Source organism: Megalobrama amblycephala, linkage group LG15 (genome assembly GCF_018812025.1).
Source record: "Megalobrama amblycephala isolate DHTTF-2021 linkage group LG15, ASM1881202v1, whole genome shotgun sequence".
NCBI lineage: Eukaryota > Metazoa > Chordata > Actinopteri > Cypriniformes > Xenocyprididae > Megalobrama > Megalobrama amblycephala.
The window spans coordinates 12,065,972-12,084,648 of NC_063058.1; the positions used below are offsets into that span (position 1 = coordinate 12,065,972).

Below are 18,677 nucleotides of genomic sequence, written 5' to 3' on the forward strand. Positions count from 1 at the left end.
TTCAGCACAAAAACACACAACTTATACTATGATGATAAAATCATAAATAATTTGTGTGTTCGCTGGATATTGAACGTTGGCAAGGAAATGTCTTGCGAAACGCCGTCCGAAAGGAGAACAGGTAAAACACTCACGTTTATTTTTTGCTTTTGTTTTAATTCTCAGAATTAAAGTGTCCGAGCAAGTATGATTCATTTAGTTTTTGTTTTTCCTGAAACGAATATTTGAAAATAAGTGTATAGAGAGCCTGAATATAACCTATAGGACAATTATAAATATTTATTAGACACATTTAAACCCACGAAATCATTTTATCTAATTATTTTTCGTCATGGATATATGAATTCACTTGCTTGAGAAAACTGAAGGACAAAACAAATGAATGATTTCGCAGTAGTTATTTTAAATATTCAATAACACTATAAATGAATATCGAACGAAAATCTTTTCACAGTGTTCAAAATTGCGGCACTGAAATTAAAGCATAATATTTTGTGAAAGTGAATTATAATTTGAATGGCTTTCATTTAAAAAAAAAAAAAAAAAAAAAAAAGGAAAGGAAATGAAATAATGCGTTTGATTGTACGCGACGCAGGAGAGGGCACTATTTCCCTTAATTCAACACAGTGAACAGATTTTTAGTTTTAATATTTATTTAATTTCAATCACAAATATGCCACAGGTAGCAGAATAAGACATAATAGAAGGAAATATCAAAATTAAGTGTCAAATGTAACAGTGAGACAGATTGTATTTCTATTTTGTCAGAGATGAAAAACAATTGCAATACAATTACAGTAGATTTTGTCTTGATAAGAATCAACCCATAATGGACATTATTGGTTTCATCTGTTGGTTTACTATAAGAACATTCTCACCACTGCTAAAAGTCACACTAATGAGTGCAAAAATGAGTGGAAATGAATAGTTCATCAATTTGCAAAAGAGCAGAACCTGTACATTCATAAATAGTCACACATACTAACCTCGCATCAAGCGGTTAGATTGGAGTTCAGTGCCAAACTATATTTCCTGATACTCTAAGTCCAAGACGGAAAGACAGTCTCACTCAGACATGCAACAAAAGACACAGCATATCCATCCATCCATCCACACAAATGTGCAAAGGATTCATTAACTACAACTGCTTGAAGTTCTTCCTGAGGCACTGAGCTGTAAGTGCACTTGGCTAAAACACATGTGCTTCTCTGCTACACCAAAGCAAATAATACTATCATCAATATCTGGCCAGCAGCCATTAAGTATTAAGAGGCTGGGGGTGTGGGGGTGTGGGGGGGTGATCTCCTTCTCCGCATTGTGATTTTCAGTCCTCAGTTGTTGGTGGCGGCGCTTTCTGCCTCCTTGCTAGGCTCCTTGATGCTGCCTTCCTTTTTGCTGCCCTCCTTAGAGGTCCGGTTGAGGGCTCCGTTGATGAAGCTTTCAGAACTCTGACACTGGAAATGCTTCCTGGAGCCCACCAAGGACGGGTTGTTGACCAGCGTGTAGAGGAGCTGCCAGTGCGCCCGTGCCCGCTTGGCGTTGGACACCTTGTTCTGTTTCTTCTCTTGCTGGACCAGTTGAATACCTTTAAATGTTGAACACATAAGAAAGAGTCAACATATTGAAAAAGCTTAGTCCCTTCCAGTCATTACTGATAATGCATATATATATATATATATATATATATATATATATATATATATATATATATATATATATATGCATATATATATATATATATATGCATATATATATATATATGCATATATATATATATATATATATATATATATATATATATATATATATATATATATATATATATACACACACACACAGACGCACACACACAGCATATGATTCAATGGAACCTTCATAAGGAGAACCATTTACTTCACTCCTGAATTAATTAGCCGTTTGAACAAATCGAATGTATGAATGAATGAATCGAATTAATGAATTACTGAACCATTAAGACATTTACTGCCAATTTCTTATTTATAGTATAATTTAATTTAAAAATAATTTCATATTTCCACATTAATTAACAAAATAAATAAAAATAAAACATTAAAAGGTAAAGTTCACCCCAAAATAAAAATTCAGTCATCATTTACTCAATCTCGTGGTCCAAAAGTTTGTGTAATAAATTCTATTTTGAATCAAATGAAATATTTCTTTCTGAAGCTACTTTTTTGTAATGTCTACTTGATGCTTTACACAATAATGACTTTAAACTGTCTTGCGATTAATTAATTGTGATTAATTAGATTAATTAATTGCCATATCATGTAATTAGATTAAAAATTTTAATCGCTTGACAGCTCTACATACATACATACATCCTGTTTATGATTCACAACAAAGAACCTGGTCATAAGAGTCATTTGTTCAGTAATTGAACATCTCTGGTAGCGTTGTACTGTATGTTTTGATTCACTGAAATGAACCGACTCATAAAGAGTCATTCGTCAGGGAACCACACTGGTCGCACAGTACTGTACTGTTTTCTAATTAATTAAAAAGAATCGACTCACAATAGACATTCGTTCACGATTGGGACTCATCTGCAACATGTCTGTGAAATGTTTTCTGTCAGACGTTAAATAGACATTTAGAAAATGTCTTTAAGATGTTTATGATTCAGAATGTGTGCAAAACTGCCTTTTCTGAGACGTTTATTAGATGTTTATACTCAACAGATATTTTCCAGAAGAAGTGCTCTTTAGCAGACATCTTAGAGACTGTGCTATCTGGTTTACTGCTGTCCAGAAGCGGTGCTGGAATTTGTACTCTTTCCGTCTTAAACTATTAAAAAGCAAATCTTTATTTCAATAAGACTGCCCATTCTTTAAAACATCTAAAATAAACACAGTTAATGCAAATAAATATTGTCCAAAGAGCGGTACTTCATAACAATATAGCACTGTAAAAGTAGGTCTAACCGCAAACCACAGTATCACAGTTGAAACATGTGAGGTGCAATTACCATATGGAGAGTGTAAGAACTATGAGCCACACACATATGAAACAGTCAATTACAGAGCTCAGTCAGTGTAACAGACCAGTTTTTGTCAGATAATTATTACTGTATGCAAATACAAACATGCAAATATGATTTCCTCCAGTTTTTGTATGCAAAAAGCATCACATCTGTAGGTGTAAAATCAACAAAAGACAGGGCTTTTATAATGTGGAATATACACCATCTGCTGCCCATCATCCTGCAAAAACCTAAAGCTGGCAGATCTGTCCAGCCCTAACAGCTTTGACTTGACAAGACACACACATAAAGCTCTAATTTTATCTCCGCTCAGCTGTATGAAAGGAACTGTGAATTTACGGAGGACGTTCACACTATGGACCCAGACGTGTACTCTATGACATGTCTGATTGAGCAGTAGCAGGGCCGAGGTGAGTTATTGCACATCAGGGCCCAATTTATCCTGACAAATTTAATCATTGCGGGAACGCTCGCCTGCTGCGTGCGAGGCAACATGATGAATCAATTATTCTAAAAACAAGACGAACCAGCCGTCTGTGCATATACTCATGAATCACCCAGGAGAAATCAAACAGAGATCAATATGAATCTTGGCTTCAGTCAGAGATTTGACACAGATGATCCAACATCATTTTGCACTGCTTTCTGTTTGGAAATGCATTAAAAATAGATGAAATTAGTCTGTTCTTTTAAAAATGGTATTAGTCTGAACACTACCGGGTACTGGGAGGTCAATCTGTTTATAGTCTGCAACAACTGCAGTATAATCAATCACAGTCAACTAATAACTGATTAAATATATAAATAAATAACCAAAATGATTAATAATTAATTTATTTTTGGATATAAAACAAAGTTATTAATAAGTTATTTAATTTTTTTTTATTAATTAATAATTTTTTATTATTATTATAGTAATTAGCCGTGGATTATCCCTTACCTATAGTATATAATAATCCTAATGCAATTTTTATGCATTTAATTTTTATGCATAGTCAGTTTAAACATATATATATATATATATATATATACACACACACACAATACTCATTATTATTTATAATTATTTATCAGTACAAATCATTTTGGATGTGTAAAAATTATGTTTTTTTTGTGTGTGTTTTACATTTCTTTTTTATCATTTATTTTAATTTCTTTTTTTATCAATTATAATAATAATAATTTATAAGAAGTTTTATTAAGCGTTAACAATGAGATTATGTGGTTTTATAATCAATTAACACTGATTTTGTTATTTTTTACAAGATGGACAAAATTTGTCACTAAAAAAGTCATTTGGTTTAACCAAAATTTGGTTTTACCAAATGACAATATTTTCAAACAATGCTAACAGGCTGATATCTAGCTAGCTAGCAAAAGTTAAACATTTTATATTTAGTACAAGTTTTTAAAATATTACAACATTTTCCATAAATGTATTAGTGGTTGTACCGAATGACCTGATGTTTCGGGAATGCGTATGAGCAAGAGAAAACATTAATTTGTCAAATAGTTAAAAGAGAGTTAGTTACTTTGCAGGTGTCTGAATGATGTCACATCCTGTCACATGATACTGACTGCAAGACTTGATCCAAAATGGTCCCTTTTTATTGGTTACTCCGAATGACATCAATGAATTTCATTTTTCCGGACATTCTTTCTCATAACAAAACAACGACTTCTACACATAATTTTAATACCATTTTGCACTATGTTGATATTCGATGTTATAAAATCATGCCAGAATAAAAAAATATATACATTTATTACATTTTTATATATTTTAATCACAAATGAAATGGCTGTGTTGGCCTTTGGACAGTTAAACTGAACCTTTTGACACAAAAAATGACCCGTCACATCACTGACACATGTATAAAAACAAACATATTTGATAAACACACAAACATTTATATATATATATGTGTGTGTGTGTGTGTGTGTATAAAGTTTTACATTTTTTACATTTAGTTTTTATTATTATTTATTTTTATTTATTTTATTATTATATAACTTATAATTATGGTAATTATTAGTATAAATAATAGGTGGTTGTACACATACACTTCGCTGACAATGCTCAAACTGAATCAACACAGCGCAGATTTAAAACAGTAACCACATCCTCAGTCTAAATTAATAAGCCTAAAAGCTTTGAGTTTGAGACCAGACTCTGGAACAGGTTGCTCTCAAGCAAATGGTATGTAATCATTTTGTTGTCATGAACTTAAGTAATAAAGAAATAAAACCACAGACCTTCTTCGGCATCTCGCATCCTCTGTGCGGAGAGACTGTCCTGACCTGTGGTTTGCAGCAGCAGTCCGCAGAAGGCCTTCATCACGGGGTGAGACTGGCTGACCTCAATCTTCAGGTAATGAGCGTAGCAGCGGTAGCCTGCGGAGAGACCACAGGGGGTGTGAACCTGACAACCAAGAGGCAATCTACATCCAAATTACAATCACATCCAACATCTGACACTGCAGAGGTTTCTATTATCTGAGGTAGCAATCGATTTTCGGTGTGGCACTTTTATCAGAAACATCAGTATATGGTAGAAGTATAGCTACTATTTGCATAACTACAAATCCGGCTTAAATCTGATTCTATGAAATATATATTTAAAAATGTGTAAAAAAAAAAAATATATAATTATGCCTCGGTGTCTTCTTTCATGTAGTTACTTTCATTCTATAAAAGCAATACATTGGGGGGTAGTTTTGCTGTAAACGAGTGCACTCTCGCTCTGAATCCAGTCGCAGTACCTGGGTCAAACGCCTCCACGCTGCGGTTCAGAAGGCTGATGTCCAAGCGTCCTAAGTGGACTATGTTGAAAAGGGCAGTGATGACTATCCTCCAAATGCCCACTACCACACCAACCATGACATTAACCAGGAAACACATGTAGCTGAGGAGAAACAGACTCCCTCTGCAGAGAAACACCAAATCTAATTCATATAATGAAGATAAATGTATACATAAATTTGTTCTTTTGAATTTACATAATAAAGTAATATAGTATTAAACATATAAATAAACATAAAATTAAAATAAAATAACATACATATATATATATATATATATATATATATATATATATATATATATATTTTTTTTTTTTAAATATAAATCATATTATAAAAATAATACTATATATTTGATAATTTGATTTTACTGGTGTCTAAGTGTACATATATATATATATAATAAATTACAAAACATACATAATTGGTAAATATATAAAGAAAGAAATAATTAGAAGTAGTAATATAGATTTATTAATATATAATATATTTGATCATTTTTATTTTATTTTTGGTGTGCATGTATGTAAATAAATAAACAGATTTTGCCTTAATAACGTAATATTTAAGGGTGTATATTACAAATTATGTTTATTATATTTATGGCTGTTCATATACATATACATATACATATTTTATATATATATATATATATATATATATATATATATATATATATATATATATGATATTTATATTATATAACTAACAATTCAATTATATATATAATATATATATATATTATATAATTAACAATATATAATATAACATATTTGATCATTTAATTATATTTAATAAAACAAAGGTAAGTAATAAACATAATTAAGGAGTTAAATTATGTAATTATATATATATAAATATATAAACATAATATAAACATTATTTTAACTAATAATTTATAATTAATTTTATATAATAAAAAGTAAGATATATTAGAATTGTTGGTTTAACTTAAAAAAAGTAAGTTATCTGGATGCCTTAAAAATTTGAGTTAATACAATGAAGGCGATTAGTTTAATTAACAGTAACTCAAAATATTATGTTATTTGAACGGCATTAATTATCTAGTTGATTTGACAAAAGAAAAAATGTCATGATAACAAAGCATGAAAATACACTTTTATTGACTGTTACTCAATATAAGTTTCATAATCAACGATATACAGAAAGGTAGATTGTTTTTATTGTTGGCCAATCAGTCATGGCCTGCCAGATGGTGTATGTAGACGCTACACTAACATTAAAAGCAATAACCAGTAAGAGCCAGATGTTTTGGCTGTGTCGTAACATGAATTCGCACCTGTTGTTCAGATCTCTTGTCCCTGCATCCTTCCTGATGAACAAAAACCTGGAAGTCACGTGCTGGATCAGCGCAGCCAGGAACAGCGTCAACCAGAAAGGCCTTCAGCAAAGAGAATATGTCAGTGAGAACCATCTTAAGAGGCACTTATCTAATTGCTCGGCTTCATGGCATATGATTAGAGATGACTGATAGGAAGGCTCTAGTAGACATTCGTGGCTTACAGGGTCACGACCCTGGAGTCACAAGGAGGACAGAGGGGATGTTGGTTTCCTCAAGGCCACATGCGATGAGGTCACCGTCATCATCTAAAGTGAGAAGAGTGAAGGCCACTCACCACATGTTGCCGATAATATGGAACAGCATGAGATTTGTTCCATAGAGAATGGGGATGATGATCAGGAAGACGGCGAACAGAATGCAGATGAAGAACACCAGAGTCTGGATCACCATGCCTGGACACAAAGACACACAGAGTCACAATCAGACATGCTCATATACAAGATATTAGTTCAGAAGGGTTACACTTGAAAAATAAATAAAAATGAAAAAATAAATTAAAATTATATTTATAATATTATATTAATACATAACCTTTTAATTATTTAAAGTCCCCCTGTGGTGAAAATCAAGTTTTTAATGTTGTTTATATGTCTATGTGGTGTTTTCAATATGCTTTAAGACAACCCACGTACAAACGTATCAGACCTTTGTTCATCTTCCGAACACAAATTAAGATATTTTTTATGAAATCCGATGGCTCAGTGAGGCCTGCATAGCCAGCAATGACATTTCCTCTCTCAAGATCCATTAATGTACTATTTAAATCAGTTCATGTGAGTACAGTGGTTCAATATTAATATTATAAAGTGACAAGAATATTTATTGTGTGCCAAAAAAACAACAACTAAATAACGACTTTTTAACAGTATCTAGTAATGGTAGATTTCAAAACACTGCTTCATGAAGCTTCGGAGCTTTACGAATCAAATCAGTGGTTCAGAGCGCCAAAGTCACGTGATTTCAGCAGTTTGATTGTTTGATACGCGATCTGAATCACTGATTCGACTCGTTTCATAAGATTCATAACGCTCTGAAGCAGTGTTTTGAAATTGGCCATCACTAGATATTGTTAAAAAGTTGTTTTTTTGTTGCACCAAAAATATTCTCTTTGCTTTATAATATTAATATTGAATCACTGTACTCACATAACTGATTTAAATATGTTTTTAGTACCTTTATGGATCTTGAGAGAGGAAATGTCATTGCTGTCTATGCAGGCCTCACTGAGTCATCGGATTTAATCAAAATATCTTAATTTGTGTTCCGAAGTTGAACGAAGGTTTTACGGGTGTGGAATGACATGAGGGTGAGCAATTAATGACATTATTTTCATTTTTGGGTGAACTAACCCTTAAATAAGTGTTTCCTAGTATTTTGTTTGGATATTCGATGTATACATTAATCTAAAGAAATTTGTTTTATCAAAAAAGAATAACTTTCATCATGTATGATGGATTTTTTTTTTTGCTTGCTGATGTACAAAGTATGGAGTTTTAATTTCAAAATTAAAATAAATACATAAATGAAAAAAATATATAAATAAAAAATAAATACAATCAATCAATCAATCAATAAAATAAATAAAAATAAACGCATAAATACATACAGGGCTTGACATTAACACCCGCAAACTCGCCAAATGCGGGTGGATTTCAGCAGTGGCGTGTAACACAATCACTCGTACTAGCTACTTTGGCGGGATGAATTTAATATAAAATATACATTTTTAAATTGTAGTCTTTTAAAAAGGCATCTGAAATAATAAATTAAGTGCAATATAGTGTTGTCAAAAATATTGATTTTTTTAATATATAACGATACTGAAATATCTGAAAAGCTTCCAATACTCATTTTGCTCAGAATAGATACACGATACCAGCTGCTCTTTCTCTTTCTCATCGACACACAAACCCGCCTCCCCTCACTCACTTGTTTCATTTGCTCCGGATGAATATTGTTGGTGTTACAGGGCTTGAATTGCGATGTGGAATTGTGGGTATTGCGCATAATTTTACACATTTCATGAGATTTTTGTGCTCACACCCAAAGAGCACCAGTTAAAGCCGCCTCTCAGTACTGAATTGAGTTCTTTTTCCTGCTTATCGCTCTTAAACAGTGAAATACACAAAATGATGTCAAAATGACAGTCTTGGTGAGTATTTACGTAAACACGGTCAGTTATGTTTTAATGTAAACAGTTTAAACAAAGAAAACACATGTGTAACAGTAAAATAGATCCGAGCGTCAGGTCTTAAAGTGACAGCAGCCTAATATACCTGCTGCCAAATTATGAGATAATATTAAAATATGGCAGTTTTTCCCTATGGTATCAATGTCAAAATTGTGGCCAGTGAAAATGCTGAGTGGCTAGTAACTCCAGAAACCATTAGGTACAGTGGCTAGTGAGCAAAAAAGTTAATGTCAAGCCCTACATACATACATAAAAAAGGGAATTTGTTTGCCAATCCAAGTTTTGTTTGCTCCAGTACACAAATTTAGGCTCCAGTTAGCAGGTGAAAGCTAAGTTTATAATAAAGTAAATAAAAGGTTTTACTGTCAGTCTTAAAAAAAACATATTTCAAATCATCTTTCAGATCTATTTATTCTCATACATTTATACTATAATGCAAATAATTATACCTTGAGAATGAGACAGTTTCTCAAACAGACAGGTTTTACATGCAATACAGAGAAGAAATGTGGTCTCACCGAGACAAATGAAGGCAGCTTGGTAGCTGGTGTAGCCCATCCAGCAGACCAGCGCGGGCCGAGACGGTCGAATACTCCTGTGGCAGTTATACACATTAAAGATGTCTCCTCTGTACAGTCCCTTCAGGTTAGACCTGAGTCAACACAGAGACACCATTCAGAGCTTTAATAGACACACAGCATCTGTGCAAATGCATGTAATGGGGACGTTTCTTTATCAAGAAGGAACTGAGATGGAATTGCATGTCACAGAGTCAAATTGCCTTTAATGACATTTAAAAACTCAATTTGAAAAGTCATTATTTTTAATCTGGTATTCCTGACTGTAATTACCTCTTTCTCATTAGCCTAGTAAATGATTTTTCCAGTGTTACACCTCTAGCTAGCTCTTATTCATAATAGACGCAGTTATGATAAAGAGAAAATTATTAGTAATGCATTCACATATGTGTGTGATGACCAATAAAAAAAAAGAGGAAATATGTCATTAAACTGGCAGAGTTACTCACATATTAGAGTTATACATACACAATTACAAATTACAAAAAACAAAAAAATACATTTAAAAATATTGTATATTAAATACATAATATTTAATATTAATATATTATTATATTTATATTTATAATATTAAATTAAGTAAATAAAAGAAAAATACATGTTAAAATATTGAATATTAAATACATAATATTTAATATTAATATATATTATATAAATATTTATATTTATAAAACTAAATCAAATAAATAAAACAAAGAATACATTTTTAATATATTTAATATTAAATAATATCTAACTAATATATTATATAAATATTTATATTTATAATATTAAATCAAATAAATAAAACAAAGAATAAATTTTAAATGATTTAATATTAAATATATAATATTTAACATTAATATATTATATAAATATTTATATTTATAATATTAAATTAAATAAATAGAAATACATTTAATATTAAATACATAATATTTAATATTAATATATATTATATAAATATTTATATTTATAATATTAAATTAAATAAATAAAACAAAAATGCATTTTTAAAATATTTTATATGAAATGCATAATATTTAATATTAATACATATAATATAAATATAAATATTTATATTTATAATATTAAATCAAATAAAAAAGTTACAATTGTTTTTTACTTTTGCAAAATAAATACATTTGATTTAAAATATTGAAATTTTAAAATTTTAATTTGATAATTTGTTTCTGAATTTAAAAAGTTGGAATTAAGTAGTTTGATTAAATTAAATAAATATAAAACATATCATTTATATATAAAATTAAAATAAAAAAACTATACTGTGCTATAAATCAATTAGCAATCATAAAGTCTATTTTGACCTCAGAAACTTCTGAAGTCTTTTCTGTCCATTTCTCACTCCAAATTTATAAAATTTACCTAGTAAACTTGCTTCTACTTACACATATTTGTTTCAGCATTTCAAACTGGGATAGGAAAAAGTATTTTAACATCTAAAAAAGACGGATTAGGATGTGACATCTATAGTTTTTAGTATCACCTGTGCAGGACCATGGACCTCATGAGCATGAACAGGTTGACCAGGCAGGCCAGGGTCACCGCTGACAAATAGCAAACTGAAATAAACACAATCACATGAGCCGGAAAGTCAATGTCAGAAGCACAAGTATGTACTCACGACCTCAGCACTTTTTCCCACTGACTGATTGGAAAACGAGTCTTGCTACAGTTCAGCACTCGGCTTTGCTGACTGCTTCATTATTCAACTGTTGATTTACATGGGTATTTAAAGCTGAGTGAAAGTGAATGCATGCGAATGATTAGACTGCATGCAGTAGATGCACTGAATGCACACAAACCTCTAACAGTCTGGATCAATGTAAGTGAATCAACAGAGAGCTCACATTTGCATGGCTGTGTTTGTATACATTAGCTTATCAGAGATCATCATTTAACCTGTTCTAGCCAACTGCACTGATCCAGATTACTCCAGCTTTCTTACTGTAATATATCTAAAAAAGCATAACAGGGGCACTTTAAATGAATACAACCTTAAAAAGGCTTCAGAGGGTAATTGCGAAGCCCACATGAAATCTGTACACTTGTTTTTTTGTGATTATTGTGGATAATCAGCAGGATTTCTGTGAACTAGATTTTTAAAAAAAGTATTTCAATGAATCACTTTGCTTATACAAGGGGATGGAAGTATGTCGAATTTAATAAATGATGTGCGTTTGAATTCTGCTTGAATTTGTGGGCACAGATTCTGTGTAGGCTTAAGTATAAGAAGCATAAAAAGACAACTGACTCACTTTCAACACACCACAAATAGTACATTACAATCCTGACCACCTCCTGACGGTCGTCTGACAAGATGATATTGAAACCAGCCAACAGGAAGGCAATGTTTTCATCCACTCCTCTACGGACGATGTGTAGGGTGGGCAGCACTCCTGAGATCAGCAAGAGCGCCATCTAAGAGATTCGGAGATTTGAAAGAATGGAAAATGACTCGGAATACTAATATGATACTTTTGCCACGTTAAATGAATTAGAAGTGCATTAATTATCCGAAATAACTCAAAAACAGGCATGTGTTTACCTGATAAAGAGCAATGAACGCCACAACCACAGAGATCGCTAGTTTCAACGGGAACCTAAAAACTGATGGAAAAGAAACACAATAAATTAATACATACACAAGCATTCAAAAGTTCTGGTTTATAAGTCTCTACTGCTCACCAAAGCTGCATTTATTTGAACAAACATATAGTAATATTGTGAAATATTATTACAATTTAAAATAACTGTTTTCTATTTGAATATGTAGTAAAATGTAATTTATTAAGCATCATTACTCCAGTCTTCAGTGATCATGATCCTTCAGAAATCATTCTAATATAATGATTTGCTGCTCAAGAAACATTTATTATTATCATCAATACATTTTTCAGAATTCTTTGATGAATAGAAAGTTCAAAAGAACAACATTTATTTGGAATTTATTTGGTCATTTTTGATCAATTTATGAATTTCTTAAAATAAAATAAAAAACTCTAACTGACTCCAAACTTTTGAACAATAGTGTATATTTTTTAGTGCATAACTTTAGGTTTATCAAAAACATTCAAATGTAATAGTTACCATCCTCTGGTGTGTAGATGTAAGACTTGACAGCATCTCTGAGTCTTTCAAGTAGTTTGGGTTTTGATGCGCTGGAACTGCAAAGCAGCATAAACAACAACAAGAAAACACAATTTAATATAATTCTATAATAATACCCCTTCATTTTCTTTCGAATGCACAATTAGACATTTAGTAGATGCCTTTATCTAAAGCAGGGGTGTCAAACTCATTTTAGGTTGAGGGTCAGATTGGAAAAAAATAACCATGTGCGGACCGAATTAATAATTATAATAATAATAAAAACCTTAGTGCGCTGATAGTTGCATTAATATTAACCATATGAACAACAAATTAATTTGCAATAAAACTAGTACACTGCTCCTTAAAACTTTTTACAGCAATTTTTTTTTACATTTTTAAAATAATGCTTTTTAAAATATTTTTTTTATTAGTGATGCACCTATTTTGATTATTCATGGCCAATTCCAATTTCTTTTTTAAAAGCAAATTTATTTGTTGTTTATTTGTTCAAAAAAATATGTGTAGCTCTTTGATATTAGAGGCAAACACTGCATTTTTTATCCCAATCCCAACAAAGATGTTATGCACATGAGCATGAGCAGTTGTTTTTAATTTAAATTATTGTATAATTTCAAGATTAAAAGCAAAAACAGCATGGTCTGACTTTAGCTTTGTGAAATTATGCTACATAAGACACCTGCACAAAACAAAATCAGCAGATGGACTGAATGAAAATGCAAATTCACTCTCTGACAGTAGGTGGCGCTTATGGAACAGCATTGATATAGAGATTTATGACCAGTGGACTTGTGCATCTCTATTTTTTTATTATAGTTCAAATCATCCCACGGGCCGGATTGGACACCTTTGTGGGCCGTATGTTTGACACCCCTGATCTAAAGCTCAGTTCGGCTCGCTTCATTATTCCACTGTGTGGTACGTCGCAGCTCGATTTGCTTTTCCACTGCGGTTCGAAAAGTGGGTGGGATTATAGATTGATCATTATAGTTGTGCCGCCACCTTGTCTATTGACCACGATACAGACATTTCTTTTTCCAAGTTGCATATGTCGGCCGTTTAAAGCAAGTAGTTTAAAAAAAGTTGTGCAAACAAATACTGCGGTGGTTGTTGCTGACTATTTAAATCTAAAAGGTTTGGTGTCTCGTATCGCAAATGAAATGACGCTGATAGTGTCTCTGCGGATGCTGCTATTCTCTCTGACCAATCAGTGATCTGCAGAGTTTTCACGTCACAATTTAGTATCGGTACGGCACGCTTGGAACCTCAACCGAGGTGGTACTATTTAAGCGAGCCGTACCATGCAGTGGAAAAGCACCATTACAGTACAAATATTACTTTGCACAATGGCTTTTAATGGGATTCGAACCTACAACCTTTGAACAACCAGTCCAGATCTTCAACCTCATGGCCTCTTGGTATTTAAGGCACATGTGAAGTTTGCACTCATTGTGTTCTGTTTTCCAGTTTGTATTTCCACATCATGAAGGTAAGATCTTACGGATTTATGAATGAACCGCTCATTTTAAAATCTTCCCGGTCTACTGACAGTTGTTATGACATCCACTTCAAACATTACAATGCTCATGATAACTTCCGTTAACTCTACAATAGGTAAATCCAGCTAACTACTCTTTGACAGCGATGCCATAATCCAGAGCTACCGCAAAAACTAAAGTTCAAAACACAATGCACAATAAAGATGGCTGCTAATGTCTATACCTTCCTTCAGATAATTGCCATATTTACCAAAGGATATTATCCCTTCATTACATGCATACTTAGACCTTGCTAAAGCCAGAGATGAACTTGAAGTTTTCCAAATGTGATGCCTGCGGCTGATTAGGGGTTCAAGCGCGTAGCGTTGAAACTCTATTGTAATTGTTAAAATTTCCAAGGTATCAGCATTCTCCCCTAAATGTGATCAGGCAGACCAAACTGTAAGTCATAGAGACTTAAAACTTTGAGGGTTGGTAGTACTCACACCTCCTACAACGTCACCAAGACTCACCCCGATCGGCCTGACGGGGGCGCTACAGTGGTGAAAAGTATGAAATCGTGTATAACTCATGAACCGTTAGGCATAGACTCAAGTGTCTTGTATCACTGGAATCCTTGACTCAAGATGAAATGCATGCCTTGGATTTCGCTCATTGTGAAATTTTCTGAAATTTTTGATTTTTTGAAAAACCTACTTTTACGAACTAGTCCTAGGTTTTTGGCCCCATCGGAACCAAACTAGTGCAGTAAAATTGCCTGACAGTCAATAATTATTAAAAAACGGCTATAACTACGAAACCGCTAGTCCGATTGACTTGAAAATTGGCATACAGTGTCTTTGTTTGAGATGCCACGATTGTTTATGAGGACATTGACATATCTCAAAAAACATGTCCACCATCGGCCAATGAATTTTGAGCAGCTATCAGACAAGGAGACCGATCGCAACGAAACTCTCTGGGCCTGTTCGACTCACAACCCTAGAGGCCTGTGAGAAACTCGAAAGAAATCAGCCACTGGGGTCACCTTCGCGTTTTTCACATGCTTAAAAGATTGTGTATTGCACAGTTTTTCCACACACGCCCACAACATTCGGACCACATGGTAGAACTAATCATTATGAGCAACTTTGCCTCTAGGACCGCCTCTGTCCATCGAATCGTTCGTTAAATGTTATTTCAAAAACCAACTTTGGCGACTTAGTCCTAGGCTTTTGGCTCAACCTCCATAACTGTTAAAAAGCTTTAAAAACTATATATTTCCTATAGGTAAATTGCCTGTATTGGTTGTAAATGGTATTTTCCATCTATGATCGAGATGGTTACAGGCTTGCTAATTAAAACAATACCTTTTCACACGTGCTTAAAGGCCTTAAAGCACTTGAACCTCAATAACTGCTGCTCGCAGTAGGGCTGGGCGATATATCGCATGCGATTGTCACGCGCATTTTGTCAGTAAAGCCGGTTCCCTGATTACCGCTAAATTGCCATCACCTGCTTTCAAATGGAGCGGCATTTAATAGACAGAGCCGTAGATCACTGAAAAGCCACGCAATATCGCGTTCATTATCGAAGATAATGAAGATAATGAACCAATGAATGAAGAAGCGATCCAGCGAAGGCGGATGGTTTTGGTGGTTCAGCCAATCGAATGGTCTGTGGAATGCCATATCGGTTCCTTTGGCGGCAGCAACCGGCTGTCTGGTTGGTGCAAATATCTGCACCGAAGAAGATGTGGATCAAACACATTGAGGGAGATCTGAGGAATATGTGGCTCAACCTCCTTGACGCCAAGAATTTCGCCATTGATTGCCATTGAATGGCATTATGAATGAAATTCGGAATCCTGCGGCACCCACTGCAGTGTACGCGCTCCGAGGACAGACCCTGGCCAGCTCGGGAAGTGAAGTTACGTAAAGTTGCTTTCCTATGTAGACACAAAGGAGTTTCCATGGAACAGGAAACATTTCCTCACGTGGCTCACAGGACTATTTTCAATGACATTCCAGATATATTTTTGCATGAAGAAGATCAGCATCTGTACAGTACAGACAGACTGAATGACATTAGCTCACGATTGAGACTCTAAAGACCTGCAGGGCAGTGGTCTGATCACTATCTACGACTCTTTGCATAAGTCAATTTACAGAAGGTGTGATTCATTGTCTGTCAATGAAAATGAGGAAGGAAGTAGTCTTTGGACAATAGCCCATCTACATGGCTATTGTGCAGTGCTCTGCTTGCATTGAGAGAAAATACCTCACCTTTCCTTTCCTTTATTGGAATCCATTCCATTATCAAAACGGTTTCACAAGATTAATTTACATGCTGTCAGCATTATAACTGGCACTTTCCATTAATAAGCAACAGAACAGGGTGTGAAATGATTAAAAAACAATTCTTGAGGTCAAAATGTCTTGTCCAAGGTCAAAATGGTCCGTCCAAGAAGGTGCTGAACCTTCAGAAAACGTTAACCTCAGGAGGTCAAACTAAAGTTTTACTTCTTGGCTGTGACAGTAATAATGAAAATAATAAATAAAAATAATGTGCAACAATATTCAAGGATAGTGTCAGCTCACTGTAAAAGTCTTGTTATGCGTTACTAGTATAATTTCTGCGGTTTTAATTTCTCAAACCTTTGGGTTACTAAATAAAGGTGTCCACAAAAGTGGGCCTCACCTGATTTTGATGGGCTTTTTCTTCTTGAGAATCTTCTTCACATAATCTCGGTAATAACTGCTACTGAGGTCCTGTGGGGGAAAAAAATCATTTGTTAGCAACATTCATTCTGTATGGAATCTATCAAATCTAAAACAGTGTCTATCATACAGCTTGACATAACCAAAACTTTGCTTGCTTGCATTATATACAAATAGGTAATTCTGAAAAATGTTTTAGATTTGTCAAATCGTTTATTTGCAGTTTAGACGCTTTGCGAGGGAATTTTCCTCTTATTTCATCCAAACTTATTCGTCATTGCGATTATAGCTGAATAGCACTGGCATTGTGCGTTTCGTGTGGGAAAACAGCACGCTGTTTGTGTAATGTCCTCTGTGAGTCAAACATAACCCAATCCCATTGAGCTGCTTACAATGATTAGACCTCTGGAATGCAGGTGCCGAGTTTACAAACTCCCCTCTTGCCTTTCCATGTTGCTAAGTCCCTCATTATGAATTAACACAGTGGTGCTTAACTGGTGGGTCATGACCCTAAAATGGGTCACAGGTCTGTTCTGACAGGGTCGCATATTGTACAGCACGGAAAAATTATGGATCAGTGACAAATAAGACAAATAGATCCATGACAAATAAGAGTGTCCATGATAAAGAAAATGAAAACATTTTTTAAATCTAGCTTAAAACATGTGGCAAGTTCATAGAAATGTATTGTTTTCATAATAGCTTCATGTGGTTTTGAAAACTTTTATACCATTTTCAAGAAAATGTTCAATTTAATGACTAATTTAATGACAATATATTTTATGTACATGTGAGCATACACAATTATAAAAAAAACATTTTTTTTTTTTTTTTACAATTATCATTATTTATGTGTTTTTTTAATATATATATATATATATATATAATATGTATATATATACAGTACAGTCCAAAAGTTTGGAACCACTAAGATTTTTAATGTTTTTAAAAGAAGTTTCGTCTGCTCACCAAGGCTACATTTATTTAATTAAAAATACAGTAAAAAACAGTAATATTGTGAAATATTATTACAATTTAAAATAACTGTTTACTATTTAAATATATTTGACAAAGTAATTTATTCCTGTGATGCAATGCTGAATTTTCAGCATCATTACTCCAGTCTTCAGTGTCACATGATCCTTCAGAAATCATTCTAATATGCTGATTTGCTGCTCAATAAACATTTATGATTATTTTCAATGTTGAAAACAGTTGTGTACTTTTTTTTTCAGGATTCCTTGATGAATAGAAAGTTCAAAAGAACAGCATTTATCTGAAACACAAAGCTTCTGTAGCATTATACACTACCGTTCAAAAGTTTGGGGTCAGTAAGAGTTTTTATTTTTATTTTTTTGAAAAGAAATTAAAGAAATGAATACTTTTATTCAGCAAGGATGCATTAAATCAATCAAAAGTGGCAGTAAAGAC

General features: G+C 33.1%; 1 protein-coding gene across 1 annotated transcript in view; it reads right to left on the bottom strand.

Moving 5' to 3' along the window:
- Positions 1 to 635: 635 nt before the first annotated feature.
- The window catches only part of stra6 (signaling receptor and transporter of retinol STRA6), a 33,743-nt gene continuing 15,701 nt past the window's right edge, over positions 636 to 18,677 (bottom strand). The window contains 11 exon segments of the mRNA XM_048157751.1: positions 636 to 1,585; positions 5,261 to 5,398; positions 5,767 to 5,930; positions 7,106 to 7,207; positions 7,443 to 7,560; positions 9,878 to 10,011; positions 11,424 to 11,499; positions 12,196 to 12,358; positions 12,486 to 12,547; positions 13,028 to 13,104; positions 17,227 to 17,297. Of these exon segments, the coding sequence (XP_048013708.1) occupies positions 1,332 to 1,585; positions 5,261 to 5,398; positions 5,767 to 5,930; positions 7,106 to 7,207; positions 7,443 to 7,560; positions 9,878 to 10,011; positions 11,424 to 11,499; positions 12,196 to 12,358; positions 12,486 to 12,547; positions 13,028 to 13,104; positions 17,227 to 17,297 (1,359 nt within the window). The 3' untranslated portion in view covers positions 636 to 1,331.